Below are 26,197 nucleotides of genomic sequence, written 5' to 3' on the forward strand. Positions count from 1 at the left end.
CTGGTGCTCATGTGACTGTCTCTACTTCCTGTACATGGGGGAGTGTATTTTCTGGTGCTCATGTGACTGTCTCTACTTCCTGTGCATGGGGGAGTGTATTTCCCGGTACCCATGTGACTGTCTCTACTTCCTGTGCACGGGGGAGTGTATTTCCCGGTACCCATGTGAGTGTCTCTATTTCCTTTACACAGGGGAGTGTATTTCCTGGTACCCATGTGACTGTCTCTGCTTCCTTTGCACGGGGGAGTGTATTTCCTGGTACCCATGTGACTGTCTCTGCTTCCTTTGCACGGGGGAGTGTATTTCCTGGTACCCATGTGACTGTCTCTACTTCCTTTATACGGGGGAGTGTATTTCCTGGTACCCGTGTGACTGTCTCTACTTCCTGTGCATGGGGGAGTGTATTTCCTGGTACCCATGTGACTGTCTCTACTTCCTTTATACGGGGGAGTGTATTTCCTGGTACCCATGTGATTGTCTCTACTTCCTGTGCATGGGGGAGTGTATTTCCTGGTACTCATGTGACTGTCTCTACTTCCTGTACTTGGGCAGTTAGTTTCCTCCTCATGAAAAGCCATGTGGTGTTTTTTGTATTTTATGTGGTGTTTTTTGTATTTATGGTACAAATGACAAATATAAGTCATTATTAAATAAACCATATCCAAGAACTATTCTATAAGGGCAAATACAACCACATAATAACAAATATTACTACAAGGGTGAAGAGACAACATGGAGCTCCCATAGTGGAGACATAGTGGAGACTGCACTACTGGGCAATAAGGCTGCATGGCCAATGCAGAGGGCCGATACTGCCGGGCTGGTTACGGTGCCAGATTTACTGTGTGAGTATAGAGTATTCTGTACAATCATTTCTAGTACTTTGATGCCCTAAGATATAAATATTTTGACCCCCCCCATACCCTCCAACCTCCAAGAACTACAGAAAAGTCTGATCATCTCAAAACCAGACTACTGGAACCCAACTGTCTTCAGTGCCTCAATAGTTCAAAGTATGAAATTTCCACTCATTGTGAGGGGAGGGGCCATGTTTCTCAATTGAGATTGGCTCCCATCTGGCCGACGTATAGACCAGCAGTCATGAAACAAGATGAGGCCCCACCGGCCATGGGCAAGAGTTGGCATACATTTGGCACAAGTGCCCTAGGTAACAAGTTTCAGATTGGCCAAGCCTACCCAGAATGCACCATGAAGGGGCTCAGTGAAGGAGGTAGTGAAGGTGTGTAAGTGCCTGATTGGCTCACTCAGCTCATAGAAGGACAGGCGTCCGGCCTCATAGTCCAATGAGATCCTGATTGTCTGGGAGGAAGGGACGTGGGGTAAATCAGTTACTTTGTTGTTATGTCTCACCGAATACTTCTTATACCCTCTGTACAAACACCAGGAGTTCTTATTATTCCCAATCCATGACTGAGTCCCAGTCCTCTCTATACTGGGATAGGCCGCCCCGACCCCCCAGCCTCCGGATTCTCTGCCCTCCACTTGCCAGTAATGTCGCCCCGAGGGGAAGCTCCTGGTGCTTAAGACCTGGGGATACTGGAACCTCTGAGGAAGTCGTGGGCGACGTTGGTCCTTTTTGGAGCAGAAAACCATCTTATAATCATCTGAGAGAAACACATTGTTCCCGGCGGTGTGGATATCTAAGAGCATATCTGTAGCCTCCTGTCCGTAGATTCTTTTGTTGAGTTCAGCCCCAATACCCCCCAAGCCTCTGAGTAACATATCTGAGATGAAACCCTCATCCACATCCCCTACAACAGGGTCTTTTTGATCATCTCTCCCTTTGCCCTCATTGTCTACCCCCTGAGCATCACAAAAGGTGGGTTTGTCTGTTGCCCTACCGTATAGAATAGTTACGGATTCAGCCATGTTGCACAGCTCCTCCGTGCGGCGGATCTTCCTGGACAACTCGTCCTTCTTTATCTCCAGCTGTTGGATTTGGTAAAGGATTTGAAGGGTCAACTGCTCTTCTTGCTTGGAGATCTCACTTAGAACTTGTTTCTCTAGGGCTTCCAGATGGTCTTTGATGTCCCTAAACAGGGCAGTGACTCTCTCTGCCTCACCGGCCGCTTTCCCTTCCACCTCTCTCTGGCGCTCCTGTAGGCTCTGGACGCTCTTCTCAATTTCGTCTCTCTCTGGGATCAGTTTATCCAAAATATTTTTCATTTTCTCTGTCTTCTTCTCAAAAATCTCATTAAGAAACACCACGTGATGAGTCTTGTGTTCCCCAAACATGTAGCAAGAGACGCAAATGTAGGCCGAATCCTCGTTGCAGAAATACTTTAGGAGCTCATCGTGCACAAAGCACTTTCTGTTCCCCAGGTTGGTGGTGGGTTCAGTTAAGACGTGTTCGGCTGACTTGCTGTGCACTTTCACGTGGGCGTCACACATGGAGGTCTCACACTGCAGACAGGATTTGGCAGCAGGTACAGGGGAATGGACACAGTAAGTGCAGAAGATCCCCGTCCCATCATGCTCTGGGTCAGTAGAAAGGAACTGCTCCGCTATGTCAGCCAGTATTTTGTTCCTCTCCAGGGCAGGGCGCTCCGGATACTCAGCTCTGCATTCGGGGCAGGAATAACTCCCAGACCCCCCCTGGGTGTCCCATGCTGCCCCAATGCAGCCCCGGCAGAAGTTATGGTCACAGGGCAGGGACACCGGGTCGGTATAAATGCTCAGGCAGATGGAGCAGTTCAATTCATCTCTCAGATCAGCAGCCGCCATCAATGAAATGATTAATATCGCGGAACAGTCTCTTTTCTCTTAGAAACCAGTGATACTTGTTTCCTCCGTATGTCACGTCAGAGTGCAGAGTCTCTCATTCACTCCTTCACAGTTAATCCTTTGAGTTAATGGTTGCGTTGCTCCTTATGGGACGTTCAACCCATCAAACCGAGTAGAACGTTCTAGACCTCAAAGCCAAAGTGTTTATCTCTGGCTCGTTCCTCTCATTCTGATTTGGGCTCAGCTTGTGTTTGAGTTATTTGGAGGACTCTGCTCTTATTCAACTCTCTTGTTGAGCAAGGCCACCTCCTTTGGCTACGGTGGAACGGGGAGGGTGGGTGTGAAACAAAGAACAGCTGGTTGAGGTTTGGCAAAAGAAAACTTACTATTTTGAGCAGAACAGGAACCGCGGCTTGGAGGACGTGTAGGTGGAGAATGGTTGGGTGTTGTCAACAAGGTGTGTCATTGGTTCCTGTAAAAAATAAAGGCACTTGATTTCAGACGTCATCGGAGGCTTCTTTTATTTACACCTGACTTAGGTCTATGGCCTTAATCTCCCCTGGGATTTGACTTAGTTCCCTTCCTTGGTATATTTAGCAGCTTTAGAACTATCTCATAAATGAGACGTAGATACATTCATTCAGGGGTAAATGATAATAAACTGATCCCTGAATGATTAATCTCAATCAGAAATAAAGTTGGAGACGTGGGAAAACATCATTCTCTATCTGGACAGGAGCGTATAGTCCAATAAGTAGATGAAGGACATTGTTCTTCCAACTGAGTCTGGACAAGACCCTCTGACTGTGGGAAAATATCTCCATTGTTCATAGACCTGGTCTATAGATGGCTAAAATCAGCTTTCCCATGTATATCTGCTAGCCTCAAGTTTAGATTTCTCCTAGCTGAACAGGTCAGGCAATTCCTAGCCTGTAAGTACTACTCCACAAGAGAGCTATTGCTGTTATTTAGGATAACCCTGTCCTCTTGGTGTTTTCGTTCCCTGGATACATGACAAGGCATCACCATATAATCACTATTATATTCAGAGTAGGAACTAAAAGGCCCTTAGCAACCTTTATTCTACCCAAGGTGTCTCGAGGGGGATAAACCTCCAACTTGTGAGAAAGAAATACTAGACGGTTTATTCTCCAAAATGTTGATTGTCTCTTTAGACATTCTTTAGATATTTCAGAGACTTTTATCTTGGGAACACAATGCAGCATGGCTTCCTGTTATTGTTGTCTGACTTCTTCCCAGAATGCCCTTGGTGGAGAGAAGATTCTAGTCAGAAGCCCTTGTTTAATGGAGCAGTACACTACCTGCCATGACAACATCACCCTGTAGGGCTTTCTCCAACCTCACTGCCCTCACTGAGAAGAACAATCTTTGGTGTTTAAGGTAAAAGTTCAGTTATAAGAAATCTAACCAGGTGGCCTCTGGTTGGTGGATTGTTTCTAAGGGAAAAAGGTCCCCCGCTATCTATAATGTCGCCTAATGTACTAGTAAAGAGTAATCATGTCTCCTCCCAAGTGTCTTTTCCATAGAAACAACCCTAACTTTGATAGTATGTCCTCTTAGTTTAATGATTCCATTCCTTTTCCTAGTTCATTTATATCCGTTTTAGGAACTAGAGGCCAAAACTGCCCCCCATACTCACTGTTACTGCCCCCCATACTCAAGGTGTGTCCTTATCAGGGGCTTTTTAAAGAGGCAAAACTATGTTTTCATCCCTAGAATCAAGCACTTTATATGTTTTAGTGGCCACTGAGTGCCACTGCCTATAGTTACACAGCTTGTTATCCACAAATACCCCCAATTTCTTCCCAATTAAGGATGCCCACAGCACACTCCCAATTAGTGTATGACTTGTATTTATGTTTTTTCTACCAGTGCATAACCTTGTATTTATCAACACTTAACCTCATTTGCCAGTTTGCTGCCCAATTCAGTCCATTCTCTCGGCAAAGTGGCAGCATTCTGCCTGGAACGTATAGTTTTGCACAATTTAGTATCATCACAAAAAAATACAGACAATACTTACTATGCCCACCTTCAGGTCAATAATAAATAGATCCCTGCGGTACCCCGTAACAACACTGGTTCAATTAGAAAATGTTCCATTTCCCCCCACTCTGTGTAATCTATCCTTCAGCCAGTTCTCTATCTAATCAGTAATTTTCTGTGAGGTACTGTATCAAACGCTTTAGCAAAGTCTAAGTAGATCCCATCCACTGCCATTCCAGAGTCCAGGTTCCTACTCACCTCCTCAATTCAATTAGTTTGGCAAGATCTATTACTCATAAATAGCGACGGGCAAAAACATCCCATTTTCATGCTGGCGCAAACTCCTTTGTGATCCATATATCTTATCCCCTATAACCCTTTCCAAAAGCTTTCATTTCCTCGGGTGTCAGACTAACAGGCCTATAGTTTCCAGACTGAGAACCGGATCCTTTTTTGAATAACAGCGCCATATTAGCATTTTGCCAATCACTCAGTACTCAATAATTATTAAGTAAAGAGGTTTGTCAATGACAGTGCTAAACTATTTAACCCCTGGGCCGCTGTTTCCCTTTACATCTAATCTCTTTTGGATGTCCTCCTGAGTGACCCGCACATTAATACAATTATTATTAGAATTGGGTCTATTGAAGATGAATCCTTATAGAGCTGGTTCTTCAGTTATGTAGGCAGAAAAAATAACATTTCCAAGGTCCACTTTTTCCACTGCTCTCATCAACCAATTTACCTCCCACCATTACTCTGGGTCCCACCATTGCGGTTAAAAAAACATGGCGGATTCCTCTAGTGTTTTGTATTTTAAACCTATTTAAGTCTGATTTGAGTTTGATTCACTCATTCGTTATCATCTTTATCATTCATCCTCGGTCACACATGGAGACCATTGGTGGCCAATACATCGCTCATTGCTATTTCTTCATCATATTTAACGACCCTGGACCCAACGCCTAATCACCAAATATTGGGCTCAAGTCGGCACAATAATATTTTATTTCCCCATCATTTATTTTCCTATATCTATAGTGTCGCTGCGTCGTACAGGAAAGCCACTCATTTCGATGATGGACTCTTACCCAGGATGCAGTTCGTCGTAGTCACGTCTGCTTCTAAACAGAGTGACATTTTGCAGGTGTCGTACAAAAAGCTCTGTATGAATTTCTAAAGAAAATTACTGATTGTGAAAAAAGCACAATGGTAACTATAGTGTCGTGTGTCCAAGAGCCCAACACAATGCTCCCTACGTGAGAGATGAGGGAAAATGAGTTCTCTTTGACTTCCTGTAGAAAGAACCTTCCGTGCTTTGTTCCTGCTCTCAGCGATGGCGACTGCTGATCTGAGAGACGAGCTGAGCTGCTCCATTTGCCGGGACATTTATACCGATCCGGTGTCCCTGCCCTGTGGCCATAACTTCTGCCGGGGCTGCATTGGGAAGACATGGGACTGGCAGAAGAGCATAGAGGAAGATCCATCATGTCCTGAATGCAGGCAGAGATACAGGAGACAACCTGAACTGAAAAGGAACCTGAGGCTGAGTAACATAGCGGAGCGATTCCTTTCTACTCACCCAGAGCATGATGGGACGGGGATCTACTGCACTTACTGTATACACTATCCAGTACCTGCTGCTCAATCCTGTCTGCAGTGTGAGGCTTCTCTATGTGATGCCCACGTGAGGGTCCACAGCAAGTCAGCAGAACATGTCTTAACTGAACCCACCGCCAACCTGGGGAACAGAAAATGTTCTGCCCACAATGAGCCCCTAAAGTATCTCTGCTGTGAGGATGGGGCCCCTATCTGTGCCTCTTGCTGCCTGGCCGGGGGGCACCGGGGCCACAGGGTGGAGCTGCTGAGTGAGGCCTCTGAGAAGAAGAAAGAGAAACTGAGGAAAGTTCTGGAGAAACTGAGCCCAGAGAGAGAGGAGACTGAGAGAGGAGCCCAGAGGCTGCAGGAGCGCAGGAGAGAATTAGAGGAAAAAGCCGCCATTGAGACAGAGAGAGTCACTGCCCTGTTTAGGGGCATCAGGGAAGAGCTGGAAGCCCTAGAGAAGCGACTCCTGAGTGACATCTCCAGGCAGAAAGAGGAGCTCACACTCACACTCACTGAGCTGATCCAACAGCTGGAAATAAAGAAGGACGAGCTGTCCAGGGAGATCCGGCACATTGAGGAGCTGTGCAACATGGCAGATCCATTCACTGTCCTACAGGAACAGGAATCCCATGGAGCTGACTTTTGTGGGGCTGAGGGGGCAGATAATGGGGGCAGAGAGGGTACTGAGGGGGCAGATAATGGGGGCAGAGAGAGAAAGGGTATAAAGGTCCCGGCTGTAGGGGATCTGGATGTGGGTGGGATCTCCGAGACATTACTCACAGGCTTAGCTGGGATTGTGACTGGGGTAGAGGGAAGGTGGGTCTATGGGTCGGAGGCTACAGAGCTGGTACTGGATACAAACACGGCTGCTAATAATGTGTCTGTATCAGGGGATGGGAAATCTGCCTCCTACTCACATACAGACCAGTGTTACCCCCCGAAACCAGAAAGGTTTCAGATTTACCCCCAGGTTTTAAGCACCAGGAGTTTCCCCTCAGGGCGACATTACTGGGACGTGGAGGGCAGTGAATCAGCGGAGTGGTGCATAGGGGCGGCCTATCCCAGTATAGCGAGGGGGGGGAGACAGTCCTGTATTGGGGATAATGGCAAGTCCTGGTGTTTGTGCATAGAGAACAATACCTACTCGGTCAGACATGACAGCAAACAAACTGATTTACCCCACGCCCCTTCCTGCAGGAGAATCAGGATCTCATTGGACTATGAGGCCGGACGCCTGTCCTTCTATGAGCTGAGTGAGCCAATCAGGCACTTACACACCTTCACTGCCTCCTTCACTGAGCCCCTTCATGCTGCATTCTGGGTATGGTGGGCCGATTCCTGCATAAAGATTATCAATTAATCAACCGACACACCCGACGCCATATTTAATTTGGGCACCATATTCACTGAGGGACGTTATGTCAGTAAGGTAAAATAATGTACCCGCCGGCGATATTAATCATTTCCCATGAACTATATTGATGTTATACGTTAGTATAAATAAAATAACCTTTGTATGTTAACACATCCATAATTGGTATTATTCAATTAAAACTTTCCATTGGACTGTGATCATGTCATCCATAATAAATCAGCTATTTCATATGATTATACCCTTAATGGGGCATTATTCCGCTTTACAGAGTATTGGTCCCATATAGAGTTGTGCGGTGCTCCAATGGGATATTATTGTATTAGAGAGGGAATGGGCTCAGTTATGGGGAAAGGCTGGCCCAGTTGGGATTGGTTACACTGGGGGGGGGGGGGGGCAGTTAAGGGGGGTCACTATATATAAATATATAAGGGGGGGCAGTAATGAAATAGAGAAAGTACAGGGAAGAGCGACTAAGCTGATAAAGGGAATGGGCTCAGTTATGGGGAAAGGCTGGCCCAGTTGGGATTGGTTACACTGGGGAAGGGGCAGTTAAGGGGGGGTCACTATATATAAATATATAAGGGGGGGCAGTAATGAAATAGAGAAAGTACAGGGAAGAGCGACTAAGCTGATAAAGGGAATGGGCTCAGTTATGGGGAAAGGCTGGCCCAGTTGGGATTGGTTACACTGGGGAAGGGGCAGTTAAGGGGGGGGGGGGTCACTATATATAAATATATAAGGGGGGGCAGTAATGAAATAGAGAAAGTACAGGGAAGAGCGATTAAGCTGATAAAGGGAATGGGCTCAGTTATGGGGAAAGGCTGGCCCAGTTGGGATTGGTTACACTGGGGGGGGAGGTTAGTTAAGGGGGGGTCACTATATATAAATATATAAGGGGGGGCAGTAATGAAATAGAGAAAGTACAGGGAAGAGCGACTAAGCTGATAAAGGGAATGGGCTCAGTTATGGGGAAAGGCTGGCCCAGTTGGGATTGGTTACACTGGGGAAGGGGCAGTTAAGGGGGGGGGCACTATATATAAATATATAAGGGGGGGCAGTAATGAAATAGAGAAAGTACAGGGAAGAGCGACTAAGCTGATAAAGGGAATGGGCTCAGTTATGGGGAGCATTATACAATATACAGAGTGGAGGGTATATCGGTTTCTGTTATAGTTCTATAGAGGTGCCATTACACAACTCAGGGGTTTCACAGAAAGCAAACTGACCAATATGGGGGTGCATTTTGCTTCATTCAGCAGAAGAGGGACCTCAACTTCTGCTCAACCTTAGTTAAAGAAAAACCTACAGTTACCGAGAGCCGCCGAGCAGGCGTAAGGGTCAGATGGAAACCCATCAACGTCAACTTGGGCTTCAACTTCATAGACTTGGATCTTCAGAGTCACGAAACCGTCCTCCCCCTGTGACGTGTGAACATTGTGGTACTGGTTGGTAATGTGCGAGTAAGGGAGTTTATCTCTTTACTTCTCTGTTTAAAGGTCCATGTGTCCAATGGGATGTTGGTGAGACCATAGAGTCTCTACAGGACTGGACTGCCCAGTATAAGCCAATGATAAGGTTTTGAGTTTGTTCATTCCATAAGGCGGCACCTATGGGCCCCTGACAGGTACTGGTTCCTTCAGATTAAACCTGTGCCAAAACCTCATCATGGAGGAACCAGACCTCCTTATCTCCACAGAAGAAGGAAACGTTGGATTCACACCTTCATCAGAACCCCAGGGACTCAATGAAGAGCCGTTGGACCTCTTTAAAGGTTAATTCAATCTTTTATTAGGTATGATGTCACGGGACGGGAGGTGTGGCTTTTACCCTTAAATAGATCATTGTCATGGTATTTGTTAAGCTCGACAAAAGAGCGGTAAAGTTTCCCGGTCACGTTGCTGCTCGTTATATTTACACTTTCTCAAAGGGCTTTGTCTAACATAGTGACATAGTCGCTGAAGTTAAAAAAAGACCATCAAGTTCACCCTGTAGCAATGGGCCATTCAAGGGACAACTGTGCCTCTCTACAAGTATCTATTGTATTTTCTCCACGCTCCTGTTGAGATCTATAATCTCAGGAGAACAAGTCAGAAGGGTGACATCACTGGGGGGCGGCACAAGGCTAAAAATGGCAGTCGCTGTATAATACAATGTCATCTATTTATCAAATATTTATTTTTTCCTGGAGAGAAAAATGATCATTCCTGGCAACTATTGGTGAGAAGAAGGCAGTTCCACCATCATTCTTGTTTGGGGGACTTCATCTGCCTGGAAGACATGTTGTCTATTGGTAACAGCTGATTGGTCCACAAGAACTTTTCATCATGGAAGAGTTCTGGAGAAGAGTTGGCAGAGACAGACTGAGACAAGATGGGGCCCTTGGCAGTTTTTGGAGTTTTTTTTCCAAGGAACCTAATGGCATGGGGACTCTGATAAAGACCCCCTAGTGCAACTATTGGTGAGAAGAAGGCAGCTAAACCTTCATTCTTGTTTGGGTGGCTTCATCCACCTGGAAGACATGTTAGACATGTTGTCTATTGGAAACAGCTGATTGGTCCACAAGAACCTTTCATCATGGAAGAGTTCTTGAGAAGAGTTGGCAGAGACTGAGACAAGATGGGGCCCTTGGCAGTTTTTGGAGTTCAGGAACCACCATTTACATCCCAACATAGTGTCTACTCTCAAAAACATACAGAGCTGCCTTCAGGGAGTCTAAAGAGAGGGGGTTGCCACATAGATAGGAAGGGTGGGGAGAAAAGGTACAGTATAACCAATATGGTGGCTGCTGGGAAAGATAGAGTCAGTAAAGCAACATGGTGACATCAAGACAAGGTGAAAACTATGGGCCAAGATGGTGGTAGTAGCTGGATGGCAACAGAGGGGGCACTTTAGAGACATTAGGGCAAGATTGCAAGAGTAGGGCAAAAGGGAGAGTTTCCAGTTAGCAGTAATGGCTTTAAGGTTTATAGGAAGAAGCAGCTGAAGGTCCATAGGTCTCACAGGGCCACAGAAAACCGATGGGGTCCAAGACAGGAGCTTAGGAAGTTTATCCGAGGACTGGAGGGTTCTGGAGTGAAAAAGAACGGCAAACTGGAGATGATCTGGGGTAGGAACGTAGTTTCCTCTGCATACACACGTGTATTGTCTAAAATTACCCAAGCCCAATGGACAAACCTACCCCTCCCCGTGTTTGTAGGGGTAAAACAAGTCTAACTCGTTTCTGAACGAAAGGTCAAAATTCTGTTTCATTCTCTCTGCTTTCAGCGATGGCGGCTGCCGATCTGGGAGACAAGCTAAACTGCCCTGCTTGCTGGGGCATTTATACCGACCCCGTGTCCCTGCCCTGTGGCCATAACTTCTGCCGGAGCTGCACTGGGGCAACGTGGGACTGGCAGGAGGGGTTTGGGGGCTATTGTTCTGCCCTGAATGCGGAGATGAGTTTGAGGAACGACCTCTACTGCCTACAAACATGTTATTGTCCAATTCCGTTCTACTCCCCCAGAGCATGATGGGACGGGGATGTCTGGAGGTGACTGACCTGGTACTGGATATGAACACGGCCGGGGGTAACGTTATATCAGGAGAAAACTGCCTCCCACTCAAAAATGATACAGGGTCACCCACAGACTCCACAGAGGTTCCAGGGGCCTCAGGCTTTAAGCACCAGGAGTTTCCCCTCGGGGCAACATTACTGGGAAGTGGAGGGCAGTGAGGCGGGTTCTGGTGGGCCGGGGGGGGGGCTATCCCAATATAGAGAGGGAGGGGTTTGAATCTTCAGTTGGGGGTGATAACAACGGCTCTGGCACAGCTGTTAGTAACCCCTTAACCCTATAGTAGGGCTCTGGCACAGTGTTAGTAACACCTTAACCCTATTGTAGGGCTTTGGCACAGTGTTAGTAACCCCTTAACCCTATTGTAGGGCTCTGGCACAGCTGTTAGTAACCCCTTAACCCTATTGTAGGGCTCTGGCACAGCTGTTAATAACCCCTTAACCCTATTGTAGGGCTCTGGCACAGTGTTAGTAACCCCTTAACCCTATTGTAGGGCTCTGTCACAGCTGTTAGTAACCCCTTAACCCTATTGTAGGGCTCTGGCACAGTGTTAGTAACCCCTTAACCCTATTGTAGGGCTCTGGCACAGTGTTAGTAACCCCTTAACCCTATTGTAGGGCTTTGGCACAGTGTTAGTAACCTCTTAACCCTATAGTAGGGCTCTGGCACAGCTGTTAGTAACCCCTTAACCATATTGTAGGGCTCTGGCACAGCTGTTAGTAACCCCTTAACCCTATTGTAGGGCTCTGGCACAGCTGTTAGTAACCCGTTAACCCTATTGTAGGGCTCTGGCACAGCTGTTAGTAACCCCTTAACCCTATTGTAGGGCTCTGGCACAGTGTTAGTAACCTCTTAACCCTATTGTAGGGCTCTGGCACAGCTGTTAGTAACCCCTTAACCCTATTGTAGGGCTCTGGCACAGCTGTTAGTAACCCCTTAACCCTATTGTAGAGCTCTGGCACAGTGTTAGTAGCCCCTTAACCCTATAGTAGGGCTCTGGCATAGTGTTAGTAACCCCTTAACCCTATAGTAGGGCTCTGGCACAGCTGTTAGTAACCCCTTAACCCTATTGTAGGGCTCTGGCACAGTGTTAGTAACCTCTTAACCCTATTGTAGGGCTCTGGCACAGCTGTTAGTAACCCCTTAACCCTATAGTAGGGCTCTGGTGCAGTGTTAGTAACCCCTTAACCCTATTGTAGGGCTCTGGCACAGCTGTTAGTAACCCCTTAACCCTATAGTAGGGCTCTGGTGCAGTGTTAGTAACCCCTTAACCCTATAGTAAGGCTCTGGCATAGTGTTAGTAACCCCTTAACCCTATTGTAGGGCTCGGGTACAGCTGTTAGTAACCCCTTAACCCTATTGTAGGGCTCTGGTACGGCTGTTAGTAACCCTTAACCCTATTGTAGGGCTCTGGCACAGCTGTTAGTAACCCCTTAACCCTATTGTAGGGCTCTGGCACAGCTGTTAGTAACCCCTTAACCCTATTGTAGGGCTTTGGCACAGTGTTAGTAGCCCCTTAACCCTATTGTAGGGCTCTGGCATAGTGTTAGTAACCCCTTAACCCTATTGTAGGGCTCTGGTACGGCTGTTAGTAACCCCTTAACCCTATTGTAGGGCTCTGGCAAAGTGTTAGTAACCCCTTAACCCTATAGAATCTGATATTCATCATTTTACTTCTCTGGCTAAAAATACAGAGAAGCTAATGGGGCCATTTTGATGCCCATAGGGAACACAAAGGGGCGAGTATAGTTATAGTATGATGCATATAGTACTTTGTTCTTTGTGTTATTATAAACATAACCTGTCTCTGTGCTGTTATTGTGTTTATTTCCAATAAACTTGCAATTCAGAGAAAGGGGTGTTCATCTACATAGTAACATGAACAGTAGTAATATAATAATATAGTAACGTGCATAGTAGTAATATAATAATATAGTAACGTGCATAGTAGTAATATAATAATATAGTAACGTGCATAGTAGTAATATAATAATATAGTAACGTGCATAGTAGTAATATAATAATATAGTAACGTGCATAGTAGTAAAATAATAATATAGTAACGTGCATAGTAGTAATATAATAATATAGTAACGTGCATAGTAGTAATATAATAATATAGTAACGTGCATAGTAGTAATATAATAATATAGTAACGTGCACAGTAGTAATATAATAATATAGTAACGTGCACAGTAGTAATATAATAATATAGTAACGTGCACAGTAGTAATATAATAATATAGTAACGTGCACAGTAGTAATATAATAATATAGTAACGTGCATAGTAGTAGTATAATAATATAGTAACGTGCATAGTAGTAATATAATAATATAGTAACGTGCATAGTAGTAATATAATAATATAGTAACGTGCATAGTAGTAGTATAATAATATAGTAACATGCACAGTAGTAATATAATAATATAGTAACGTGCATAGTAGTAATATAATAATATAGTAACGTGCATAGTAACATAGGAGTACAGAGACATAGTAAGGATGAGGAGCAGTTACTATAAGAGTAAGGGGGGTTCCCTAGAGATTCTCTTTCACATTCAGGTTTGTGAGTAGTTTTGTTTCCCCTGCTCTGGGCACTTGCTGAGCCTCCTGATGCCGAGAGTAAAAACCAACAGAAAACTGGAAATAAGAATAGAAATGCGACGGTTGCACTGGTGCTTCTATAGCTGCCGGGGGGCTGCGCTGAGTGTCAGGGTTGGGGGGGGGCAACAATTCCGGTAATTACGGCAAGTGAAGCCTGGGGGCAAATTCATTTACTAAAGAGCCGCAGTCACATCTATTTAGCGCCCCCCCCCCCCCGTTTCCAGCCGGACATGTCCCTGATGTTAATTCCCGGGGTCGCCGCAAAGGTCGCATTTAGCCAAACAGATATCGCATGTAAATTTGTGCCTGTGAAATGCGGAATTACAGTCAATATCGGGGGCGCCGCGGGGAATGGTAATTCTCTCGCTGACAGTTTTCTAATAAATGTTGAGGTGCAAATGTTGCCCCTGTGTGTGACAGCGACGCAGCGTAACGAGCGCAACATACGCAAATGTAATCATGTCATGTATCTGCCGGCGTCTCCGGAATGTTCCGGCCAAATTACATTTACCTGCCGACTGGGAACATGTAAATCAAATTATAGGGATTTAAGTGAAACGGGTGGGGGGGGGGGGGGCCATAGCTGCTGGGGGGGGGGGGCAGAAGGGGGTTGCGCAGCTCCATAGAAATCAGTTGGAACCTAAATATCTCATTCCCCCTTCCTATGATGATGGTGAGATCCCCTTTCCTCCCCACCCCCAATGTATCACTCATTCCCCCTCTCTGGGTAGGGAACCCCATAACCTGACTGCCCTTACAGTAAGGAACCCCTTCCTATGATGATGGTGAGATCCCCTTTCCTCCCCACCCCCAATGTATCACTCATTCCCCCTCTCTGGGTAGGGAATCCCATAACCTGACTGCCCTTACAGTAAGGAACCCCTTCCTATGCTGATGGTGAGATCCCCTTTCCTCCCCACCCCCAATGTATCACTCATTCCCCCTCTCTGGGTAGGGAACCCCATAACCTGACTGCCCTTACAGTAAGGAACCCCTTCCTATGCTGATGGTGAGATCCCCTTTCCTCCCCACCCCCAATGTATCACTCATTCCCCCTCTCTGGGTAGGGAACCCCATAACCTGACTGCCCTTACAGTAAGGAACCCCTTCCTATGCTGATGGTGAGATCCCCTTTCCTCCCCACCCCCAATGTATCACTCATTCCCCCTCTCTGGGTAGGGAACCCCATAACCTGACTGCCCTTACAGTAAGGAACCCCTTCGTATGATGATGGTGAGATCCCCTTTCCTCCCCACCCCCAATGTATCACTCATTCCCCCTCTCTGGGTAGGGAATCCCATAACCTGACTGCCCTTACAGTAAGGAACCCCTTCCTATGCTGATGGTGAGATCCCCTTTCCTCCCCACCCCCAATGTATCACTCATTCCCCCTCTCTTGGTAGGGAACCCCATAACCTGACTGCCCTTACAGTAAGGAACCCCTTCATATGCTGATGGTGAGATCCTCTTTCCTCCCCACCCCCAATATATCACTCATTCCCCCTCTCTGGGTAGGGAATCCCATAACCTGACTGCCCTTACAGTAAGGAACCCCTTCCTATGCTGATGGTGAGATCCCCTTTCCTCCCCACCCCCAATGTATCACTCATTCCCCCTCTCTGGGTAGGGAACCCCATAACCTGACTGCCCTTACAGTAAGGAACCCCTTCATATGCTGATGGTGAGATCCTCTTTCCTCCCCACCCCCAATATATCACTCATTCCCCCTCTCTGGGTAGGGAATCCCATAACCTGACTGCCCTTACAGTAAGGAACCCCTTCCTATGCTGATGGTGAGATCCCCTTTCCTCCCCACCCCCAATGTATCACTCATTCCCCCTCTCTGGGTAGGGAACCCCATAACCTGACTGCCCTTACAGTAAGGAACCCCTTCCTATGCTGATGGTGAGATCCTCTTTCCTCCCCACCCCCAATGTATCACTCATTCCCCCTCTCTGGGTAGGGAATCCCATAACCTGACTGCCCTTACAGTAAGGAACCCCTTCCTATGCTGATGGTGAGATCCCCTTTCCTCCCCACCCCCAATGTATCACTTATTTCCCCTCTCTGGGTAGGGAACCCCATAACCTGACTGCCCTTACAGTAAGGAACCCCTTCCTATGCTGATGTTGAGATCCCCTTTCCTCCCCACCCCCAATGAATCACTCATTCCCCCTCTCTTGGTAGGTAACCCCATAACCTGACTGCCCTTACAGTAAGGAACCCCTTCCTATGCTGATGGTGAGATCCCCTTTCCTCCCCACCCCCAATGTATCACTCATTCCCCCTCTCTTGGTAGGGAACCCCTTAACCTGACTGCCCTTACAGTAAGGAACCCCTTCCTACGCTGATGGTGAGATCCCCTTCCCTCCCCACCCCCAATGTATCACTCATTCCCCCTCTCTGGGTAGGGAACCCCATAACCTGACTGCCCTTACAGTAAGGAACCCCTTCCTATGCTGATGGTGAGATCCTCTTTCCTCCCCACCCCCAATGTATCACTCATTCCCCCTCTCTGGGTAGGGAATCCCATAACCTGACTGCCCTTACAGTAAGGAACCCCTTCCTATGCTGATGGTGAGATCCCCTTTCCTCCCCACCCCCAATGTATCACTCATTCCCCCTCTCTTGGTAGGGAACCCCTTAACCTGACTGCCCTTACAGTAAGGAACCCCTTCCTATGCTGATGGTGAGATCCCCTTCCCTCCCCACCCCCAATGTATCACTCATTCCCCCTCTCTGGGTAGGGAACCCCATAACCTGACTGCCCTTACAGTAAGGAACCCCTTCCTATGCTGATGGCAAGGTGGTACCTTGACTTAATTTCATTGTATCTTTTCCCTTTCTGTATTATAGACACTGGAGCTGGATCTCCCCGTATATATTTCTAGAGATTTTCACAAGATGAAAGTATAAAAATTTATTACGAATGTCAGATTTTTTAATAATTCAGTTAATTATTCTGAATAAATTGCCTCTTTTGTATCAATATACAATAGATGACACCAGAATGAAACAAAATTTAAAAAGAACTTATTACATGGTAAAATACAATAAGTCTCCCTGAGCTTTTAATCAGAGTTACCTTTATAGGCTCCAAATAAAAGCATTGCCCAGGGTCTATACACTGTCTCCGTCTTGCCCTACTGTCTCCATCTTGCCCTACTGTCTCCATCTTGTCCTACTGTCTCCATCTTGCCCTACTGTCTCCATCTTGTCCTACTGTCTTCATCTTGTCCTACTGTCTCCATCTTGCCCTACTGTCTCCATCTTGTCCTACTGTCTCCATCTTGCCCTACTGTCTCCATCTTGCCCTACTGTCTCCATCTTGCCCTACTGTCCCCATCTTGCCCTACTGCCCCCATCTTGCCCTACTGTCTCCATCTTGTCCTACTGTCTCCATCTTGCCCTACTGTCCCCATCTTGCCCTACTGTCCCCATCTTGCCCTACTGTCTCCGTCTTGCCCTACTGTCCCCATCTTGTCCTACTGTCTCCATCTTGCCCTACTGTCTCCATCTTGCCCTACTGTCTCCGTCTTGCCCTACTGTCTCCGTCTTGCCCTACTGTCTCCGTCTTGTCCTACTGTCTCCGTCTTGCCCTACTGTCTCCATCTTGTCCTACTGTCTCCATCTTGCCCTACTGTCCCCGTCTTGCCCTACTGTCCCCGTCTTGCCCTACTGTCTCCGTCTTGCCCTACTGTCTCCGTCTTGCCCTACTGTCCCCATCTTGCCCTACTGTCCCCGTCTTACCCTACTGTCTCCATCTTGCCCTACTGTTTCCATCTTGCCCTACTGTCTCCATCTTGCCCTACTGTCTCCATCTTGCCCTACTGTCCCCATCTTGCCCTACTGTCTCCATCTTGCCCTACTGTCTCCATCTTGCCCTACTTTTTCCATCTTGCCCGACTGTCTCCGTCTTGCCCTACTGTCTCCGTCTTGCCCTACTGTCTCCGTCTTGCCCTACTGTCTCCATCTTGCCCTACTGTCCCCATCTTGCCCTACTGTCTCCATCTTGCCCTACTGTCTCCATCTTGCCCCACTGTCTCCATCTTGCCCTACTGTCTCCATCTTGTCCTACTGTCTCCATCTTGCCCTACTGTCTCCATCTTGTCCTACTGTCTCCATCTTGCCCCACTGTCTCCATCTTGCCCTACTGTCTCCATCTTGCCCTACTGTCCCCATCTTGCCCTACTGTCTCCATCTTGCCCTACTGTCTCCATCTTGCCCCACTGTCTCCATCTTGCCCTACTGTCTCCATCTTGTCCTACTGTCTCCATCTTGCCCTACTGTCTCCATCTTGTCCTACTGTCTCCATCTTGCCCTACTGTCTCCATCTTGCCCTACTGTCTCCATCTTGTCCTACTGTCCCCATCTTGCCCTACTGTCTCCATCTTGCCCTACTGTCTCCATCTTGCCCTACTGTCGCCATCTTCAGCAAGTGGACTAAGAACTGGGACTGCTGGGAAGAGAGACCAGCTACCTATGAATATAGGGCCCCCTGATAGGATGGAGGCCCTGTTAGTGGCGAGGGGGGGTATCAGCCCTAGTAAATACCCCCAAATCCCTTAGTGCAACATTAGTGCACTCTGCCCCTTTTATCCTCTGTTTAACCATCTCCCAGGGCATCGGAGCTTGTCCAATCAGAGCCAGCGCTTTAACCCAGTCCCATAATTCCTCTCATGTTTGCACTGGGGGCCACTTGTCGTTCCTGTCATATAATAACGAATGGCCGGAGTCACGAGATGATTCTCTCGGGGCCTGTAAGTCGTTAATGGAAGGATTAATGCCGTCTCCGGGGGGCGTCTATCATCTCCTTTGCTATAAAATAAATGAGATGTGGAAAGAATTCCGACGGATCCGGTGAATATTAGATGGTGTTGTCAGAGAATTCCTCATTACCTGTTAATGGCAGAGTCTCATCCGAGGGGCCCAGGGTTGGACGTGGGGGGCCCCGGGCGGTGCAGGAAGCTTCTGGCTCTTGGTGGGAGTTGCAGTTGCACAACACCTCGAGAGATGCAGAATCTACATCTCTAATACACAGTCAGATTATCTAAACATTTGCCCAGGGCAAGTCCTGTAAATGCCCCACAATCAATAAAAGTACCCGGAGATTGTCAGTCTGATAGACCCCCATGGAGATTATTGGCCCCAAAGTCTGAGGGGAGGGGCTTGAAGCCTTAGGGGGCAGATTCATTGTAGTTCGGAGCCTTTGCAGCAATGTCATATTCCGAGGATATTGGCTGACGGTTTCCAGTGCCGGCTCCCCCTACTGGCAGAATGCAGGAACACATTAATACATATTGCTAGGTAATGGGTTACAATACATAGGGAATAATGTACCCCCTATTGCAAAATATAAGGATATTACAAGTCACCTCTGAGTTCCATGAATTCCATCATGGAACTCCAAAGTCACCTCTGAGTTCCATGACCTGTATAAAAGCACGATGCCTTCGGCCTCGTGCTTTTATACAGGTCATGGATCTCCGAGGTGACTTCTAATATCCTTATATTTTACAATAGGGGGTACTTTATTTATTATAATATACACGTTTCAGTGAGTCATGTGACAGAAATAACATCACTAAGCTCTGATTATAACTGATGATATCACTAAGCTCCGATCATAACTGATGACATCACTAAGCTCCAATTATAACTGATGACATCACTAAGCTCCGATCATAACTGATGACATCACTAAGCTCCGATCATAACTGATGACATCACTAAGCTCCAATTATAACTGATGACATCACTAAGCTCCGATCATAACTGATGACATCACTAAGCTCCAATTATAACTGATGACATCACTAAGCTCCGATCATAACTGATGACATCACTAAGCTCCGATCATAACTGATGACATCACTAAGCTCCACTCATAACTGATGACATCACTAAGCACCGATCATAACTGATGACATCACTAAGCTCCAGTTATAACTGATGACATCACTAAGCTCCGATCATAACTGATGACATCACTAAGCTCAGATCATAACTGATGACATCACTAAGCTCCGATCATAACTGATGACATCACTAAGCTCCGATCATAACTGATGACATCACTAAGCTCTGATTATAACTGATGACATCACTAAGCTCCAATTATAACTGATGACATCACTAAGAACGGTTTATAAGGATATAATTTGGTCCTATAGGGAAATGACCCAACTGTATATTATAAGGATATAAATGGATAAAAGTCACTGTAAATATTAGAAAGAAAACCAGTTGGAGGGAAATCTCCCACATATCAGTGTGTATGGGGGTATCTCTCGTATTCTGCCCCTTTATTGCCCCACCATATATATTTATACACAGATCCTGTCCGGGTCCCAGTGTATTTCATGGTTCGGGCACTTTCAGGCCAATCATCTGCTTTTGTTTTAACCCCGACCTGCGGAAATAACAGGGTCGGCGGCTGCACCGCGCGCGTCAGAAATGAACGTATTTCCCCTTTAATAAAGGGCAAGTAGTCCCATTATGCAGACCTTTCACCCTGCCCGTCATTACGCCGGCATTTCTCTTTATTGAACTCTCCCCAGAAACTCTCAATATTGTGTGTTTCAGCCCCGGTGCCATGGCAACAGCAGGGATCCTAAAGGCATAAATTAGGGACCGGCAAAATGCATTTCTCTACGCGAGTGTTGGGGTCGGGGGGGGGATAGACGCTCAGCCTTCAGGGAATAATGCTGCTGCCTACACCGGCAGTTAATATGCGCGCATAGGGGTCTGATCAAAGGAAGTTCCATTGGGGGGAGCATTGATCCCCAACAGTTGCACCAATGGGGCAATAGTAGGCAAATCACCCAACGAGACAGTTTGGGAGCCCCCCCCCACCTCAGTACATAAGCCCCTCATAGTGTTAGAGTAGTGATACGCCACATTTTTCGCCAGGTATGAATTTGAGGTGAATTTCTGCATTTCGTCATTGGCGGATTTTTTCACGAAAAATTCGCCATGGAAAAATTTCGCCGTCAAAAATAAAAAAAAGTTGCGCGCATCAAAAAAAGTCTTGCGTGTTAAAAAAAGTTGAGCGCATTAAAAAAAAATTGTGCATCAAAAAAAATGTTGTGCGACGCGTTTCGCTAATTTTTCACCATTTCGTAATTTTTTTCACAGTTTCGTGAATTTTCCAGCAAAGTGAAACGATACAGATTCGCTCATCACTCCCCATGAGTAATCTCCTCCCTCTCCTCATAGGCCGATCATCTGACTGTCACCGTCTGTCTCTTCCTTCCGACTGTCACTTCTCATCTGCCACCTGTTCCTTTCCATTCAGTAACACAAGGGGCTGAAATAAAGTGATTTTGTGTTTCTATTTTAGTTCCCGGGGTCACTTACACCTTGTTTCATACAGACTCGCCCCCCCCCCCCTTCCCTAATGGGAACTGGATCTGTTTTATTACTGAGGAGATGAGAGAGCTGAGAGGCCTGAGAGTGGGGGGGATACGGGGGGATTGGGGGGGCTGCGAGTGAATGAGAATGATAAAAGCCGGACATTACCGGCCGCTCTCTGGGAAGATGAAAGAGACAACTTCTCATCCATCAGGGACGCAATGGAGGGAAATGTACTTAGAGAGGTGAGAAGAGACAGAGCGAGAGGCAGAGCGAGAGGCCAAGCATGAAAGCCGAGACTTGATGAGTTTGGTTATTATGGAAGGAACTGCTGCCATTTAGATGGAAACTTTCCGGCAAAACTGCCGCATTTTCACTTGTTATTTCTCCATAGGAATTGCCTTTTAGCTGCACTGTACCCCCATTATTAATTGCCCCCGGGCGGGGCCTGCCATAAGGTCTCCCAGCAAAACTCTCCAAGGATAGAAAGTTGGTCCTTCCGGGCACCAGTGCCAGAGCTGAGAGGCCTGTGCCTAGGTTGCAACAGTGGGGGCACTGGGAACATACCCCCCTACCTGCCTACCTACCCCCTAGGTAAAGCATGTCAGAGGCAAGAGTGGTGAGGGCAAGTAGGTGTAGCTGAGAGGGGTGTGGCAATAATGAGCTGGAGGAGTGGCAATAGTGAGCTGGGGGCGTGGCAATAATGAGCTGGTGAGTGACAATAGTGAGCTAGGGGGCGTGGCAATAATGAGCTGGTGGAGTGGCAATAGTGAGCTAGGGGGCGTGACAATAATGAGCTGGAGGAGTGGCAATAGTGAGCTAGGGGGCGTGACAATAATGAGCTGGAGGAGTGGCAATAGTGAGCTAGGGGGCGTGACAATAATGAGCTGGAGGAGTGGCAATAGTGAGCTAGGGGGCGTGACAATAATGAGCTGGAGGAGTGGCACTAGTGAGCTAGGGGGCGTGACAATAATGAGCTGGAGGAGTGGCAATAGTGAGCTAGGGGGCGTGACAATAATGAGCTGGAGGAGTGGCACTAGTGAGCTAGGGGCGTGACAATAATGAGCTGGAGGAGTGGCAATAGTGAGCTAGGGGCGTGACAATAATGAGCTGGAGGAGTGGCACTAGTGAGCTAGGGGGCGTGACAATAATGAGCTGGAGGAGTGGCAATAGTGAGCTAGGGGGCGTGACAATAATGAGCTGGAGGAGTGGCAATAGTGAGCTAGGGGGCGTGACAATAATGAGCTGGAGGAGTGGCACTAGTGAGCTAGGGGGCGTGACAATAATGAGCTGGAGGAGTGGCAATAGTGAGCTAGGGGGCGTGACAATAATGAGCTGGAGGAGTGGCACTAGTGAGCTAGGGGGCGTGGCAATAAGAGCTGTGGGAGTGGTAATAACAAGCTGGGGGCGTGGCAATAATAAGCTGTGGGAGTGGCAATAACAAGCTGGGGGATACCATGGTTCACAGGGGTAATCAGGCCAGATGATTGTCTGGGTTGCTTATATTTTTTGGCCCCTCCCTGGGTGGGGGGTTGCTGGGCACATACCTCTTCTGCCTGCCTACCTACCCCTAGTTCAAGCCCGTTGGAGGCAGGGAGGAGCAGTGAGTGCAAGTGGGGGTGGAACAGCAAGTAGGAGCTGCTGAGTGGGTGGGGAGTGGCAATAATGAGCTGGGGCATACCATGGTGCACGGGGGTGCTCGGGGGTTCTAACTGACCCCCAACACATTTTACCTGCTGTTCCCTGATGAAACCAACTATAAGGGGCCCAGCTAAACCCCAACTTATAAAGATGGCCGACATGTTTCCTTTCCCTGACTGCCAGTACATATGAACCAGAGGAACCCCAGAACTTTCTACCTGTTCCTTCTTGGTGGAGTCAACAATGGCGCTGAACCCCAGAAAGTTTTTCTCTTTAGTTCCTTGTCCAGTTATGGGGCTGAGGTGTCTTATGGGTCCCACAGAACCGGATGTACGGATTGGCCCCCCCAGCATTGTACCCCTCTGTCCTACAGTAACACCGAGACACCCCGGGGTATGTGTAGAGAGAACACTGTAGTAGTTATTGGTTTATTCTGACAATACCCGGACTCTCTACAGAACTTCTGGTGGGGAATGTTCCGCTCGGTACTGCGACGCACCATGATCCCTACGGAGCCGCTACCTGATTTATGATGGATAAAGTCAATTTCTTTGTCGTTAATTTGCTGTTTCTATAAACTCCGCTTCTCTCCAGGCGACGTCGCTAAATTCAATTCACTACAAATAAAAAAAAAAAGGATATAAATCACCTCTTTCTTTTTATTTCAACCCAAACAGCACACGTTGTATAATCCCAAACAAGATTAAAAAATGTCACATCCTTTTGTTGGCGAAACCCTTTATTCTTCAAAGATTTATTGTCTTAGAACAGAAATGTCAACACTAATCTGGGCTCGGCAGCCTAAAGATAAAGTGTCAGCGAGCGGCCGCCCCTGCGACTGTACTGACCTGCGTCATTCTCTGTTCCAGGTGTGCGGGGGTCAAACGGCGCGGGGAGCGCCCCCCAGGGGAGGAATGGGATTTGTTTTCTGTAATGAATGTGCCGACATGTTTGCACTACGGCCGTGTAATAACTGTCACTGCTGCACCCCCAAACTGTACTGTCACCCCGCTATAGTTCCAGGGGTACCCAGGGCACAAATAAGCACTCACCCCAAATCCCCCCCTAACTGGCCTTCAGGCTGGGCCCCCTTAGCCCATAACAAGGTTACAGATATATAGAAACATTGGGGTAACAGTCACCCCGCTATAGTTCCAGGGGTACCCAGGGCACAAATAAGCACTCACCCCAAATCCCCCCCTAACTGGCCTTCAGGCTGGCCCCCTTAGCCCATAACAAGGTTACAGATATATAGAAACATTGGGGTAACAGTCACCCCGCTATAGTTCCAGGGGTACCCAGGGCACAAATAAGCACTCACCCCAAATCCCCCCTAACTGGCCTTCAGGCTGGGCCCCCTTAGCCCATAACAAGGTTACAGATATATAGAAACATTGGGGTAACAGTCACCCCGCTATAGTTCCAGGGGTACCCAGGGCACAAATAAACACTCACCCCAAATCCCCCCTAACTGGCCTTCAGGCTGGGCCCCCTTAGCCCATAACAAGGTTACAGATATATAGAAACATTGGGGTAACAGTCACCCCGCTATAGTTCCAGGGGTACCCAGGGCACAAATAAGCACTCACCCCAAATCCCCCCTAACTGGCCTTCAGGCTGGGCCCCCTTAGCCCATAACAAGGTTACAGATATATAGAAACATTGGGGTAACAGTCACCCCGCTATAGTTCCAGGGGTACCCAGGGCACAAATAAGCACTCACCCCAAATCCCCCCCTAACTGGCCTTCAGGCTGGGCCCCCTTAGCCCATAACAAGGTTACAGATACCTGTATATAGAAACATTGGGGTAACAGTCACCCCGCTATAGTTCCAGGGGTACCCAGGGCACAAATAAGCACTCACCCCAAATCCCCCCCTAACTGGCCTTCAGGCTGGGCCCCCTTAGCCCATAACAAGGTTACAGATATATAGAAACATTGGGGTAACAGTCACCCCGCTATAGTTCCAGGGGTACCCAGGGCACAAATAAGCACTCACCCCAAATCCCCCCCTAACTGGCCTTCAGGCTGGGCCCCCTTAGCCCATAACAAGGTTACAGATATATAGAAACATTGGGGTAACAGTCACCCCACTATAGTTCCAGGGGTACCCAGGGCACAAATAAGCACTCACCCCAAATCCCCCCCTAACTGGCCTTCAGGCTGGGCCCCCTTAGCCCATAACAAGGTTACAGATATATAGAAACATTGGGGTAACAGTCACCCCGCTATAGTTCCAGGGGTACCCAGGGCACAAATAAGCACTCACCCCAAATCCCCCCCTAACTGGCCTTCAGGCTGGGCCCCCTTAGCCCATAACAAGGTTACAGATATATAGAAACATTGGGGTAACAGTCACCCCGCTATAGTTCCAGGGGTACCCAGGGCACAAATAAGCACCCCAAATCCCCCCCTAACTGGCCTTCAGGCTGGGCCCCCTTAGCCCATAACAAGGTTACAGATATATAGAAACATTGGGGTAACAGTCACCCTGCTATAGTTCCAGGGGTACCCAGGGCACAAATAAGCACTCACCCCAAATCCCCCCCTAACTGGCCTTCAGGCTGGGCCCCCTTAGCCCATAACAAGGTTACAGATATATAGAAACATTGGGGTAACAGTCACCCCGCTATAGTTCCAGGGGTACCCAGGGCACAAATAAGCACCCCAAATCCCTCCCTAACTGGCCTTCAGGCTGGGCCCCCTTAGCCCATAACAAGGTTACAGATATATAGAAACATTGGGGTAACAGTCACCCCGCTATAGTTCCAGGGGTACCTAGGGCACAAATAAGCACTCACCCCAAATCCCCCCCTAACAGGCCTTCAGGCTGGGCCCCCTTAGCCCATAACAAGGTTACAGATATAGATACAATACACAGTATATATATATATATATAAGACACTCAGCACCATACGATCCTGTTCCAGTCACTACATTGTGTCAGATGTTTCATTAATGACAGTTATTGCACCTGGGTCCCACTGTAACTGTCAGTCGCTGTTATTATTACCTGTATGTGACAGGCTGTACCATTATACCCCCGGGGGCCAATACGGTGTGTATCAGACATAGGGCCCGGCTATACGTGTGATGCTCAGGGTAAATAAATCATATAAGAAACAATACAGTGAGTTTGGGGATTGGGCCGTTCAGGCTGGAACGTGTCACTGATGCTCAGAGGCGGATAATCACCCGGATAGAAATAAGGAGATTATAAAGGAAAGTTCCGCACTGAATGTTTCCTACTGACAATCAAATCAACAGTCTCTCCCTATTGGGCAGAACTCGGGGTCTCACCTCCCCTGAAATAT

At 47.5% G+C, this 26,197-nt stretch overlaps 2 protein-coding genes across 2 annotated transcripts; one reads left to right on the forward strand and one right to left on the reverse strand.

Annotated features, from left to right (window-relative positions):
- Window positions 1-481: 481 nt before the first annotated feature.
- LOC100487072 (E3 ubiquitin/ISG15 ligase TRIM25) lies at window positions 482-3,061 on the reverse strand. Its single transcript, XM_002943390.5, has one exon. The coding sequence runs from the start codon at window positions 2,743-2,745 to the stop codon at window positions 1,165-1,167; it is 1,581 nt and encodes a 526-aa protein (XP_002943436.3). The 5' UTR covers window positions 2,746-3,061; the 3' UTR covers window positions 482-1,164.
- A 2,842-nt stretch (window positions 3,062-5,903) lies between these two features.
- Window positions 5,904-7,876, forward strand: LOC101730305 (E3 ubiquitin/ISG15 ligase TRIM25). Its single transcript, XM_004920115.4, has one exon. It carries the CDS (start codon window positions 6,089-6,091, stop codon window positions 7,715-7,717), a length of 1,629 nt encoding a protein of 542 aa, XP_004920172.2. The 5' UTR covers window positions 5,904-6,088; the 3' UTR covers window positions 7,718-7,876.
- The last annotated feature ends 18,321 nt before the right edge of the window (window positions 7,877-26,197 follow it).

This window comes from Xenopus tropicalis, chromosome 10, assembly GCF_000004195.4.
Source record: "Xenopus tropicalis strain Nigerian chromosome 10, UCB_Xtro_10.0, whole genome shotgun sequence".
NCBI classification, from domain to species: Eukaryota; Metazoa; Chordata; class Amphibia; order Anura; family Pipidae; genus Xenopus; species Xenopus tropicalis.